The sequence below is a fragment of the Fulmarus glacialis genome, unplaced genomic scaffold (assembly GCF_000690835.1).
Source record: "Fulmarus glacialis isolate BGI_N327 unplaced genomic scaffold, ASM69083v1 scaffold37920, whole genome shotgun sequence".
In the NCBI taxonomy this organism is placed as follows: domain Eukaryota; kingdom Metazoa; phylum Chordata; class Aves; order Procellariiformes; family Procellariidae; genus Fulmarus; species Fulmarus glacialis.
In genome coordinates, this window is record NW_009190262.1 from 1 (window position 1) to 13,536 (window position 13,536).

The 13,536-nt window shown below is 39.3% G+C and overlaps 1 protein-coding gene across 1 annotated transcript; it reads left to right on the forward strand.

The window, feature by feature from the left end:
* Positions 1-135: 135 nt before the first annotated feature.
* On the forward strand, positions 136-11,788 carry MCM9 (minichromosome maintenance complex component 9; the record flags this gene model as incomplete). Its single annotated transcript, XM_009584999.1, has 6 exons — positions 136-445; positions 4,351-4,667; positions 6,528-6,609; positions 7,552-7,752; positions 10,272-10,397; positions 11,669-11,788. Coding segments are annotated over exons 1-6 (1,156 nt in total), but the record flags the coding sequence as incomplete, so codon positions are not given.
* Positions 11,789-13,536: the final 1,748 nt, after the last annotated feature.

Genomic DNA, 13,536 nt, shown 5'->3' on the forward strand with positions numbered 1-13,536 from the left:
CCCGCCCTACTCCCGCCTGGCTCCCCGTCATGGGCTTTTCCGAGCGAAAAGTAAGTTTTCCGCTTGGCGCTTGCCCTTACTGGGAAGCCTGGCTTTGTAACCGCTTTATCTGGCCGGCCTGCCTGTAGGCGCAACATGGTGCTGAGCGCGGATCAGGTGAACCTCATCGGACAGGTGTTTGAGTCCTACGTGCTGGAGCACCACAGGGACGACATCCTGGGCATCCTGAGGGAGGCCGACGACGAGGCGCACTATCCCGTCGTCGTCGACGCCTTGACGCTCTTTGAGACCAACATGGAGATCGGGGAGTATTTCAATGCCTTCCCCGGCGAGGTCCTCCCGATTTTCGACAGCGCGCTGCGCCGGGCTGCCCTGGCAGCACTGCAGGCTGCCGCGGCCCCTCCGCAGCTCAGCATGAAGCAGAACCTCCACGCCAGGGTCTCGGGTGAGTGGTGGCAGCAAGGCGCCCCGGCGGCATCTCCTAACTATTTTGCTAACAAACTATTGGGGGTCAAGGGAAGGAGCAAGTTTAATTCTTGCTATTTCAGTGTTTAAGCCAATAGCAAATGGCTGGTGTTTATTAAACAGAAAAGATCGCATGCGAACATACGGAGTTGTGTAGACCAACCCGGAAAAAAGCTGTGGCCATCCCTGATGGCGTGCGTGCAATGGTTGGCATTTGTTGCGGGGTCAGGACGTACACCGAAGCCTTTCTGTGGCAAAAAGACTCCTCAAATCAGCAGCTGGTCTCGCATTATTTCTTTTGTTAGCCAGAAGGTCTAAAGAAAAGAAAATTTTAGGGGAAGATATGTAGTTCGTAGACTTTCTTGCAGGTTGACATCTTTACCGTGTCAGTTGGCTCATGGTCTTTATTGACTCCAGCCATCTCCCAGAAGAGGCAAGGTCTAAATTTGGAGTTGTCTTGTAACAATTTAATCTGAAATTGTGAAATTTTATGCTTAAGTGTTATATAATTACTTGTTACAGAATTGGAATGAACTGTTGGAAGGCATGATCGTTAACAGAGGATTTTGTCCTTTTTTTCACTGCAAGTTGATACGCCATTATTCCTTATTACTAGGAAATTTTTAGTAGCTTTGAGGTGTGGTAAGTGTGGAGTGCAGGTTCAGGGTTTAAAATGCCCGTTTTGCCTGTTGTGGGGAACTGGGTCAGCAGTGGCACAGTCCCTTCTGGTCATTGCTGATTGTAACTATTAGGAGCTGTCTAATCTGCAAAGCCAAGAGTTGGTGACCTGTGTTTCCCTCCCCTGCCCCGTGTTGGACTGGTTTGTGATCATTCAATCTTTTGGCAGCTTGAACTTGGATGAATCACAGTTGTTAAATAGACCTGTGTTTTGTCCCAGTAAGTTTCATTAAAAATACTGTAATTAAAACACATATATCAGAAATATAATTAGCCTGTGGGCTCTCATAATGCTATTTTCTCAAGGTTTTTAGGGGGTGGGGGAAAAGGCTTGCTACCTATTTATGTGTTATGGAGCTTGTATACAACTGCTAAGTATGTGGTATAAAAGGATGGCCTCTGTGTTGTACTAAAATTTGAAAGATCAGGCATTTGCCTATACCTATAAAAGTTGGAGTGAATTAAAACATTCCCCCTAGTGTTCTAGGATGCATTTGCATCATTCAGAGCTTCAGCATCAAAACAGAGTTATTTTCACTCCAAGTATGATTATTTTATAAGCTACCAGGAAGTATTAGGAGGAGTAAAGCAAGGGGCAGATGATCGCTGCATGAGTAGCGGTGTCTTTAAGACATTCCTGAAAAAAAAAATCAGCCTGTTGCTGGAGCTGACCTTTCCTCCCACAGTGATGTTTTGTCTGAATATTCCCCAGTCAACGTCAGGCAAAATTAGCCACATTTGATCAAATAGTTTTAATAACTGGTAAAAGCAAGTCTGTCTGATCATTGATGGAAGATGTTAGTCGGCAGACTCACAAATTAATCCATCACTAAACAGGTGGGAAACTGATGAAGAGAGTGGTTATCCTCGTATGGTCCAGCTGGATCAAAAGAACATCTGTCCGTGTAGTTTGGTTTATGTTCCGTATCACCAAAAGGCTGGCTGCTGAAGAAACAAAAGCAGTAAGCTAAATGATCTGTAAGCTTTTTTCTGTGCAAATTTTCCCATGATACTGTTACCTTTTAAGTGGATGCTGGGTTCTGATTATCTTCAGGATTCTTGTCTTGGAGTGCCGCTTCCCATTCCTGTGTCAGACAGGAATGAGGAGAAGGTGGTGCGCTCTTCTTGGTGGGAGCGGCAGGTAACTAACTACCTGGAGTGGGGCCGAGGGCATCCGCGTGTCAGGCTTGGACTGAAGTGAGGAAAAGTGCTTTTGCTTATGCTAGGTATAAGGATGCAATCTTAACGCACTCATACCAATATGGACAGGGCATCTAGGAGTTCAAAGAAGGACTTGGGGAGTGTGAATATGCAGTGATTAATAATGGATGGTTAGCCAGGGTTCACTGAAGAAAGTAAAAGATGAAGTCCTTTATCTGAATTTTAGCATTGTAGGAATTTGATTGTGTAACTTCTCCTTTTGCTACAAATCCATTAGAAGATTTTTCCTTACTTACCGTTAGCCTGAGCACCGCTGTCTGTTACTGATGGCTAAGCTGCTTCTAATAGTTCAGTTTTAGACATTATTACTAATATAGTAAAGCTGATTCAAAGAGGCACATACTCAAATAAAGAGTTTGTCAAGCAGTCCAATACGATCGGAATGAAGGCTCTTTTTTTCCCTGTCCAGAGTCTTGTCCCTTTAGTATTCACAGAGATGGTCATATCATATATCCTGACAACAGTGCTGTAGCTCTCTCTAGTGTAAGATGTGTTGTATTTTGCAAAGGTTGTTGAGCTGCACCAATACTGAGCCGGGAAAAAAGGATGCCAAAACAGTTGGAAAAATAATGGATTTTATCTTTTTTTGCCTGAACTGAATAGAAATGCAAACCTGTGGGAGAAAAAGAATTTTCAGCAGTTTTGGTAGAATATGTAAATAGCTTTGTTACAGTCAATCAGAAAAATTTGTTTGCAGTTCTACATAATACTTTATTTCTTTTGCAGATTATGTAATTCCATTCTACTTCACTTTTTTTTTTTACTTTATTCTTTTACCTTTTAAATTAGCTTAATATTTTAAAATATTTTCTTTAAACAAATGCAAAAGGTCAAACACTTTGCTTAAAAGCATCAAAACAGAATGTTTCAGCATGTCTGAAATAATGCATTTGGTTTTGGAAACACTGCAATAAATATATGATGGGGTTTTTTTAGCAGCCAAGGCTACTAAGAAGATTTGATCTAAATGCACAATAGTTTTGATCCCCTTAAAAACATCATTTTCCAGCAGATTTATTGTTTTACATCTCTGTTTCCTAGCTCTATTTTGGAAATAAAGCTAAGAAATTATTTTAAGAGCAGGTAATTTCTTTTAAAGTTGATAATTATTAGTATCTTGTAGTTCATATACTAACTCCTGAAGAGGCAATATTTTGATGCTATCCTCAGGTGTGCATTTCAGAGACCATTTATTTTTATAAAGACTTTGTAGGCTGTTGAGGTAGATTAATCTTCCTGAGGATTTCAGCTGCTGTGGTGCTAAGTGATGGCCACATGGTGAACGCAGGAGTGGGATCAGTACACTACAGAACTGGCTGTTGGGGTGGAATTAAAGGAGAGCAAGTGCCACGAAAATATTCTGTCACTATTCATTTGAACGTGCAAGTGAATTTGCTTTGGTTGTGTTCATAACCCCTTTATATTCTTTTTATGCTCTCTTCCTTGTGTTTGAGATTTACTGATATGCAATGTGGATTTAAGGTCAAATGCTCACTGACTATGAATTTTAAAGTTGCTTCGACTTGAGAATTCACACAAGATTAAGAGTTACACTTGTTTAAATGTGAGAATAACATTGAACCACAATTAAGTAGCATAACTAAAATTTTGTAATTCAGATAAACCAGTTGTAGAATAAATGGCATTTGCCAAAAGATCGTTTAAATTAATAAATAGATCTGAGAACATCGGGAGCTATTTCCACGAATGGAAACTGCTCATGACTATTCAGCCCTTGGCAAGAGCAGAAAAGTAAAATGGCAACATTTTCTGTTAGTGCTCAGCGTCTGATGTTTTTCACTATCTGAGGCCAGTGAATCAGATTTATAGTACAACAGATGAATTGTTGAATCATGTTTATGAAAAAGTAGTAACAATGGCTCCTGTTAATATGTCTGGCGTTTTTTCTAGTCTTTCTGTTTAACTGCATTGTAAGTCCATGTTTTATATGCATAGCCTTATGCTGCACGTATTTTTGCTTAACAGGTTTGCCTGTTTGCCCAGAGCTGACTCGAGAGCACATTCCTAAAACCAGGGATGTGGGTCACTTTTTGTCTGTTACTGGGACTGTCATACGTACCAGTTTGGTGAAAGTTTTGGAGTTTGAACGGAGTTATATCTGCAATAAGTGCAAGCATGTGTTTGTCGTCAAGGCTGACTTTGAACAGTACTACGCATTCTGTCGTCCATCAGCCTGTCTTAATGAAGAAGGCTGCAACTCAACCAAGTTCACATGTCTCTCTGGAACAACCTCTTCTCCTACCTGCTGCAGAGACTATCAAGAAATCAAAATTCAGGAACAGGTAAAAAAAAAATAAGATGGAGAAAAAAGGGAGGGTATTAAGGTATAGATGTCTCAAGTACAAAAAGAATTAACTTACTAAAGAAGGCATTTGGGGGCTTGATTTCCTGCTGGAATAAGGTAACTCCGCTAATTTTAGTGTAACTGTTCACGCTTATGTCAGAATTAAGTTGTTGATTAGACTTCCATTATTAGGTAATTCCATTCCAGATCATACAAAACACCTGGGATCAATGCATAGGTTAAATTTCCATGCTTAATCCTTATAACACCAAATTTGTGTTGTTTCTCTAAGGACTAAAGTTAGCCCAGTGGTGGCCAAGGCCAGCTGTAGCAGTGCAGTATCGTCAATACATGGTGTCTGCAAATGTCTGTTCCCTTCAGCTAATACTGAATTCAACAATTATTAATATGCGCTCCTCACAGAATTTGCATTCGTTTTTCTGAAAGTAGCCCTGGGTGGAAGTACAGCTAAGCTGGAGGAGTAAGAAATAATTGGGCCTCTTTTTGCAGTAGCACATAGCTAAAACAAAACTGGCACAAGAAAATCTACACTGTATGAAAACTGAGAATAAGTAGGGTGTATTGCAGGCAATGCTTCTGTGTTTATATGTTCAGTGTCTTTTTTGTAAATCTTTTCGAAGACCTCTTCAGTTGTTTCAGGGTTTGGATTTTATAAATTAAGAGTATAGAGGTGCCAATCTACATGCAAGATGTATGAAAACAGAAATGTATGAAATTAGAAATGAAGCTCTTTAAAGTTCAGAATAGCAAAAAAGTAAGGGAATAAAACTACTTCTAGAAAATAAGCCCTATGCTGCATGTTTATATTATGATTGTTTCTGACATATGGTTTCTATAACTTTTTTTTTTTGTTTTACTGTGTGACACACAGATCTCTGTGATGGGAAGGATTTTCAGCAGCATGGGCTTATTAAACACAGAAAAGTTAAAAGGGGAATGAATTTCACTCGTGTTTCCTACGGAGCTCTGCAAGTAACTGTGTATGTGCCACCAGTACTGACAGTAATGTGAACTGCCTGTGGGCATTTAGATAATACACAAGGATGAATTAACCTTCCTAGGCACTACAGAGTGAATAAATCTAGAATTCTAGCACGTATGACCTATGCTGCAGAATGAAAAGGTACTTCTGGTTATTGTTCTTGTGCAGTGGATATTCTAAAAACTATTGTAAGCTTTAAGTGTAAATGGAAGGATTGCTGGTTGGACATAGACTGTGACAAGATTGCATAGACTTTGCCCTGGAGAAGAGAAAAAGAATTACAGGAGTTACTGGAACGTTTGTCAATATACATTTGTCTGGTTGTGTGCGATTTTTTTTTTTCCTGTTGTTGATTTAATCCTTGACACCTAGATGTAATCTTATATCTCAACCTATCAAATTATGGTTAAATACCAGGAAAATATAGAGAATAATCTTTCAGTGTATACTTCAGTGAAGGGTTATCTAACCCATGGACATGCTTCGGTACCCAGTAAACTGTGCATATTGAAGAAGTATCTAAAAATATCTCAAATTATTAAAAAAAAAGAAAAAAATCAGCTTCTTTCAAATGACCTCTTTTAGTGAGCTTTCTTCAGCAAGATATTGAAATCACGCCCCAGGATTGAGCACCTTCAGCTAATTTAATACCCAATCCTGTTTCCAATATAAGCATTAAAGTTCCATTATTAAGTTCATGGCAGCAGTGGCATGTTTACTGTGTAAGTTTTGTGAGAAAAAGCAAGGACTGACCTCAGTTCCGGGAAGGGAATGTAGGTCCTTAAGCCAGAGCAGCTATAAATGGCTTTTGAAAGGTGCTGTTCTTAAGAAGTTCTTTTCCTTCCTGTCTCCTAGGTTCAAAGACTGTCTGTTGGAAGCATCCCTCGTTGCATGGTGGTTGTTCTGGAAGATGACTTAGTGGACAGTTGCAAGTCTGGTGAGGATACAGCATATATTGCATATGTTTGTACCACAAGCATTTTTATTTTTCCATTTGAGATGAATCTTTGCCAAGTAGGCTGTCAGTGCTGAGGGCTTGTTGAATGAGATGTTCATCTGTCACGTTGCTGTTTCAGCTTGGACGTTAGCATGGCCGTTGAAGACTATTCTAGAAAATGTCATACATCCCCATGTTACATCTTGACTGTTTGACAGATCAGTTTCAATAAGTAATGTGTTATGACGTACAGAAAGTATATTAAATCTTGTTAGTGTGGAACACCAAACCTCTTGAGGAAATTAGCTCGCACCATCACACAGTGTGTGGTGTGCCTCTGTAGGTTCGGAGAGCTGGGTAACCTGACCTCCTATCTAAGGAGTGCTGCAGGTGGAAAAAGCTACTTGGCATTCAAGAAGGAAGCTAATTGGCAGGAGGATGTATGAAGAATGGACTAAAAATTCTCAGATAGGCACATTCCCGCAAGAAATTCATTTCTGGTTGTACTTTCTCAGAAGAACACTGTGGCCAGAATGTTAACTACTGATTCTGGAATTCATCACAGCAGTTACCAGAAGTCAAATAAGTTTTGACTAAATTTTTTGAATAGTAAATCTAATTGAAAGAAGAGCTTCTACAGTTTACTGTGAATTCCTCTTTTCTAAAAGAGAAGACAAGCAGAAGTATACCTTTAAGAATTCACCTACCTTAAACAGAAGTAGAAAGACATAGCAACTTCTTGCCATAGACATGAGCAATCTACCTAATGTTTGTTTTAGAGTTCCAGTAACAACAGGAGGTTTGCTTTTTGTTGTTGGGTTTTTTTAACCTTATTAACTGCAACACAGGATCTCAATTGCATTATTATGCATTACAGCTAACTGACACATCTGCACATCTCAAGTCAGATATTATTTTACTAATTTTTGTTGTTACCGCCAGGAGATGACATCACAGTGTACGGAGTGGTAATGCAGAGGTGGAAACCTTTCCACGAGGATGCACGCTGTGGCTTGGAGCTTGTTTTGAAAGCCAACTATGTTAAAGTAAACAATGAGCAGCTAGCAGGGGTTGTAATTGATGAAGAAGTCCGCAAGGAATTTGAAGACTTCTGGGAAAAGCATAGGAATGATCCCTTAGCAGGTTAGTAGTTGAAAGCTTTTAAGTAGGACACGTTTGGATATAGATGAAATCAGGACTGAAAATACAGTGTCTGAACACATTTTTCCCCCCTTATCCTATCGCACCACCCATTCCTCCAAAAATTTTTTTTTTCCAGTACAGGAATATGAAATTCTTTCTTTAATATTACTGGGGAAAAAAGTACCAAACATACTGCATTGATCTTCCTTCTTTTGAGCTTTCTAGTCAAGTGTTTCGTGGAACGTTTATTAACAAGAAATGAGAGATAATAGCAGTATCAGGGAAAAAAAGAAAAGCATTTTATAATCAAGAAAGGAAAAGCGTACCTCTTAGAAGAAATAGCGTGGACCAGATCTGCTTTTAGTCAGCATAGCTGTTGATTCTGGGGCAAGAGATCTGACTCACTGTCTCTGCATCCCAAATTAAGCTGTGAATCTTCACCACAGAGCTTAGCACATCTCATCTTTAACCTTGGATGCCTAGACCCTTGATTTAGGTGCTGTGGAGCCTCCTATCAAACGTGGAGAGAGTCTCCCAATTAACAGTGACTTCCAGAACAGTCAGAGTGCTTAGTATACTGGCTCCTAAACTTATCATGGTCTGCAGTCAACCGCCTAGGAATTAGCAGGAGTTGTGTCTGGAACTCCATCCCGCTCCATAATCTGAGTGCCTCCTCCTGAACTGCGGCGAAGCTCAATGGACTCTTATCCTTAAGAGTCTGTCACTGAACTGTCTCAGGCTAACACTCTGTCTTTTAAAACCCTGAAAAGGGCTTAGTCTTTCTTCTTAAAAGACAAACAGGAGGAAAAGCAGGTGAGGATGTTGCCCATGTCAGCTTAAAAATTAGAGTGCTCACATAAGAAATTGGAGATTTTGTCAATTACAAAGATTGTTCAGAACTGCATTTCCTGGAAAGCAATTTAATTGCTAGCCTCCTGCTGTTTGGAACGAGAACATTTCTTCCTCCTGATGTTTGGAACGAGAACATGTCTTATCACCCTGGTTAGAACTGTTCAGAAAGTAATTCAGGATCCTCTTTGAAGGTCCCATTTAATCTTTCATTCTCAGGACAATTTTTGGAAGCCTGCAGGGAGAAGTGTGTTTTTATGCAATATTACCTGTTTGGAATAAATGGATTAATATGAAGTGGCTACAAGAAAATTGAGGTTGAAATTAGAAGGACCCAGACTGCCCAAGATGTCTGTTTGAGGCCATTTGTCTGAATTTGAGTCCCCTCAGATGAGGGCAGAGATCAAATTTAACTGAGGAGTCTAAGGTATAGGCCATTTCACAACAGGATGTATGTACATTTACTGTTTTTCAAGAGATAATGGTAGTTACTACTGCATCTTATGTCAGTCAATTCCTGATGCTGTATATTCGGTGTCCTGAAAAAGTCTACCATGGCAGACCTCTGAGAGAACTTATGCAGGTGACTATTTTTTCCGAATACTCTCTAGGAAGAAGCAGAACTGCTGAGCTGCTCAGCACTGACAAGGCAAATGCATCTGAAATCAACTAGAGGCAACTGTGGAGTTAGATCTTGAGTTATGCTATGGCTGACGAAAGTTTTTAAAATTTCATTTTTGGACAAAGATGTGTTAATACCCTCAGAAGATCTCCACAAGAAACACATATGCCTCAAGTCATCTATTAGGTGCCTACATATTTTGCCAGTACCATGTACTTATATCTAAATTTAAAACATTAAGTTAAGAACTCAAAATTAGTCACTGTTTTATTTCCTAGCAATGGGAGTAATGTGCAGCATTAAACCTGTGATCCCTTATGTGCTGTCAGTATCAGAATCTCAAAGGACAGAATTAATTCTGTTACACACCTTCCAAGCCAACAACATTATCATAACAGATTGAAATATTCTGTTGCTGGAAAGGGACTATGTTAGGGAGGAGGAGAGGGTCAAAGGAGACCTTTGACAGAGAAGGGTCAAAGGAGGAGGAGATTCAAGACAAGAAAAAATGAGCCATGCTATGGGTGCACAAGTTTAGGGCAAAATACTTAAAGTGTTAGATGTTTTCTTAGTTTTCTTAAGTGTACAACACACCAGTTTTCAAGGGGGCATTTTGAAGTCTGGAAACTTTTAAGTTTTATTCTTCATAGCCCCTATACTTTAATCTGTGAAACAAAAGAATTTGCCTGATGGCATTTCGTTAATGCCTTTTGTTATGATATCCAGACCATACATTCATTAAATTGTGATAGGATTGGCTTTGCTGCTTTTGACCATGGAAGACTTAACTTTTTTTATAATGAAGGGAGTTTAGATCAAACAACTGCTTTGGGTCCCATTTAAAAAATAAAATAATAAAAAAACATCTCCTCCCTGCCCTGTTCCTCTTGTTCAGGAAGCAGACCCAAATTATTTGTGAGAGAACATAGGACTGTGGACGTAAGACAATTATTTGTCAGTGTACACAGGACTTTAAGTGTACATAGGAGACCATGGGAAACCAAGTTTTACTCTTATGGCTGAGTGCCATTTTTTGCTCCTGTTCTAGGGAGGAATGAAATTTTGGCTAGCTTATGTCCTCAAGTTTTTGGATTGTACGTGGTGAAGTTGGCAGTAGCCATGGTGCTTGCTGGTGGTGTACAGAGGACTGATGCTACTGGAACTCGAATCAGAGGTTAGTATTGTTTCTAATCATCAACATCCTTTCTAACAGTTGTTCCCATCCCTGTCTTCACCCGCATCCTTCCTCCCTCCAATATCAAACCAGTAAGGTTTCAGAGGCATAATGATCCCATTTTCTTGAGTGAGGGCAATTTCTGATTAATGCTGAGTATTCTTCCAGAATCTCAGACAAATAAAGTGGGTGTCTACACTTCCTCTTTTTATTTTATTTTTTCCCAAATAAAAGCAGGCATTCAGGATTCCATTAGGTAGAATATGAAAGGCAGTTGTTTTAGATAAAACGTAAACTCACTTTTTATTGTATAAGTGACGTTTTGAAATGATTTCTAGTAGAATATTCCCAGCAGTATTTAGCATCAAAGGATAGAATATTAATGTTTCCTTAATGTGGATCACTATAGTACATTGAAAGGAAAAATTAAAGGATTCATTTTACTTCCTAATGCCAGACTTTTCCATCTGTGATTGTCAGCACATCTCACTTAGTTTTGTTACTGTACGTTATCTGCCTGCTGATTCTCCTTCTGTTGTTATTAGATGGCAAATATGCCATGTGCCAGGTGGTGCGCAGGTCATAATCTATGTAGGTCATAATAATTCTAAAATAATATGCTTGTATATACAAATACAGGATTTTCTTAATGCTCCAGCAGCCAAATAAGGTCATAGACTTTATATTTGAATTGAAGTTGTATTATGTTTTGTAGAAGACAATGAAATAATTTTAGAGCACTTCAGTGAGATTGCAGTAGCCAAATGATTTACTTCCGTAATTGTATTGTTTTGATAATACTAAATTGTGTTATTGTTGGCAATGTAACAGAAGTAGTTAAGAAAAACAAGCTGCTGATTTTATTAGTACTTTTCACAATAATTTAAGTAACTGAATAGTGGAATGATAACTAAACCCTGGTATCCTTCTGTTTCATGTTCAAGAGTGAGTTGAGTCTGAGAAAGGAGTATTCTAAAATGTAAGAACTCACATTATGGGAATTATGTCAAATACCTGCTAATAGTTTTAAAATATTAAAATATTTTACATATTTGGTTTGGGTGCAGCGATATGACTGGATGCTTTTATTAAACAATGTATTTATCACACCAAATAAATAGTGCAGTCTTAAACAGAATTACATATTGCAATGTATATGTAGTACTAAACGTTAGGTGAATAATGAGAAGTATTATTTAATTCAGAGCATTTTGTGTATATCTTTCTCTGTATATGAACCGTCTACTCCTACCTCAATGTTTCCCCCCAAGGTGAATCGCATCTTTTGTTGGTTGGAGACCCAGGTACGGGGAAATCTCAGTTTCTCAAGTATGCAGTAAAGATTATACCACGGTCTGTGCTTACTGCGGGAATTGGATCTACAAGTGCAGGTATGTGCTTCTTCAGCTGGAACGCTTTACTTTTTTTGCTGGAGTGTGTTTATATAGAGGCCTTCTGCATACATGAACATATGTGCTCAGGTTGTATGAGCACAGTTGAAGCAAAGAACTGCTGTGGAGGCATATGAGACTTGACATGAGACTCTGCAAAGGGCAGTCCTGCCCCTTTTCTGTATCAGTGGAGCAGTGTGATGAGTTTCTAACAGGGAATCTTATAAGCCTTATCCAGAGGCACCTCTTGCTGCTTTGCTAGCAGAGGATGATCTGGACCATGTTTAGTGTTCTTCCCAGTTATGACAAATCTGACATCTTTCCAGAGCTCACACTGTGTGATGGGCTACCGTCATTTGGTTTTTCCTGAACAGATACTCTCCTCTCTTTTATTCTTCTATATGTTCTGGCTGGGTGCCAGTTTGATTTCTGCTTACTTTCTGGAAATTCACCCCTGTGCTGAGGAATTATTTCTGACTCATAAAGACAGTTTCAAGAAGGTTTCAGAGAGCAAGCTGCTTTTTGTTTGTTTGTTTGTTTGTTTGTTTGTTTGTTAAATTCGGGTATATCCCAGCTGGCTCTGAATGCCAGGTATCTTTACAAACTCTTCTGGGGACAATGTGCAGGGTCAGATTACCTCTGCAAATGACTTTATTTGAGCAAATGACTATATTACTAGTACATTCAAAATCGCAAAATACTTAGGGACAAACCCCAATGTCTCAGCTAGCATGTGTAAATTGAATGTTTCTCAGATAGTGCTGCTTTTCATTTTACATCTGAGAAACACCATTATTTATACATGGGAAAACCAGAGAATAAATCTTTCCCAGTTCCATAGCTACGTGTACATGTGTATACTGGGTTTTCCGTAGCTGTGGAAGTGGAAGGTGGTGTTGAACATATACACTCTTGTGTGCAGGGAACTTGTTATGAAACATGTATACCTCAGGTTTTCCATTCAAACTGTCGACAAATAGGTCTGGAGAGAAGCCAGAGAGAACATTTTGGCTCAGCATTACCTTTTCTCCACTTTTTGTTCTGTGTTAAGAACTGAGAACAGGCTGGATAATTTAAATTTTGCTGGGGGACTGACAGTGACCTTGAGTGAAATTTTGCCATGCATTTCAATGTGACCTTGCCCACTTTTGTCCATAGTAATCTCCCTGTGTCAGCTGCTCTTGGCCTCTGATGTTGCTGTTACCTTCTTCACCACATCTCCCCTGTGTGCTTCATTTTCTGTATGATCTGGTTTCCAGCGCAGCCATGATAGCTAGGTTCAAAGCCATTTCCCTGAAAACCAGTATTGCAGTTTACAAGCTTACTTCTATGTGTGCCATAGAATCAGCTGTGATGATGTGTGGAGGTGGAGTTTCATCTTGTGAAAGGATTGTCTTGGGTCTTTACATCATGTACATTTCACTTAAATATTCCTCATATTTTAAAAAGCTTCTCCCTCTCCCTGCCCCCCAGCTCCTTCCTGAAATCTGACAGCAGGTGCGCCAAATTTCCACCTTAAAATTCTTTAGGACCCTTATCACAAGTGAAACTTGAGTCCCTAGCAAGAAATCTTACTAACTCTAGTTTAATTTCAGGGAACCTTTCCATGGCTAGAACTGCTGGACTAAAGCGTTAATTTCTAGCCCAGGAGTTTGGATGTAGTTTGAATTACTTTCTTTGCCTTCCCTATGCACGGAGTGTCTTACTTATGAATATGTTTATGTCCTGGTTTCGGTTGGGATAGAGTT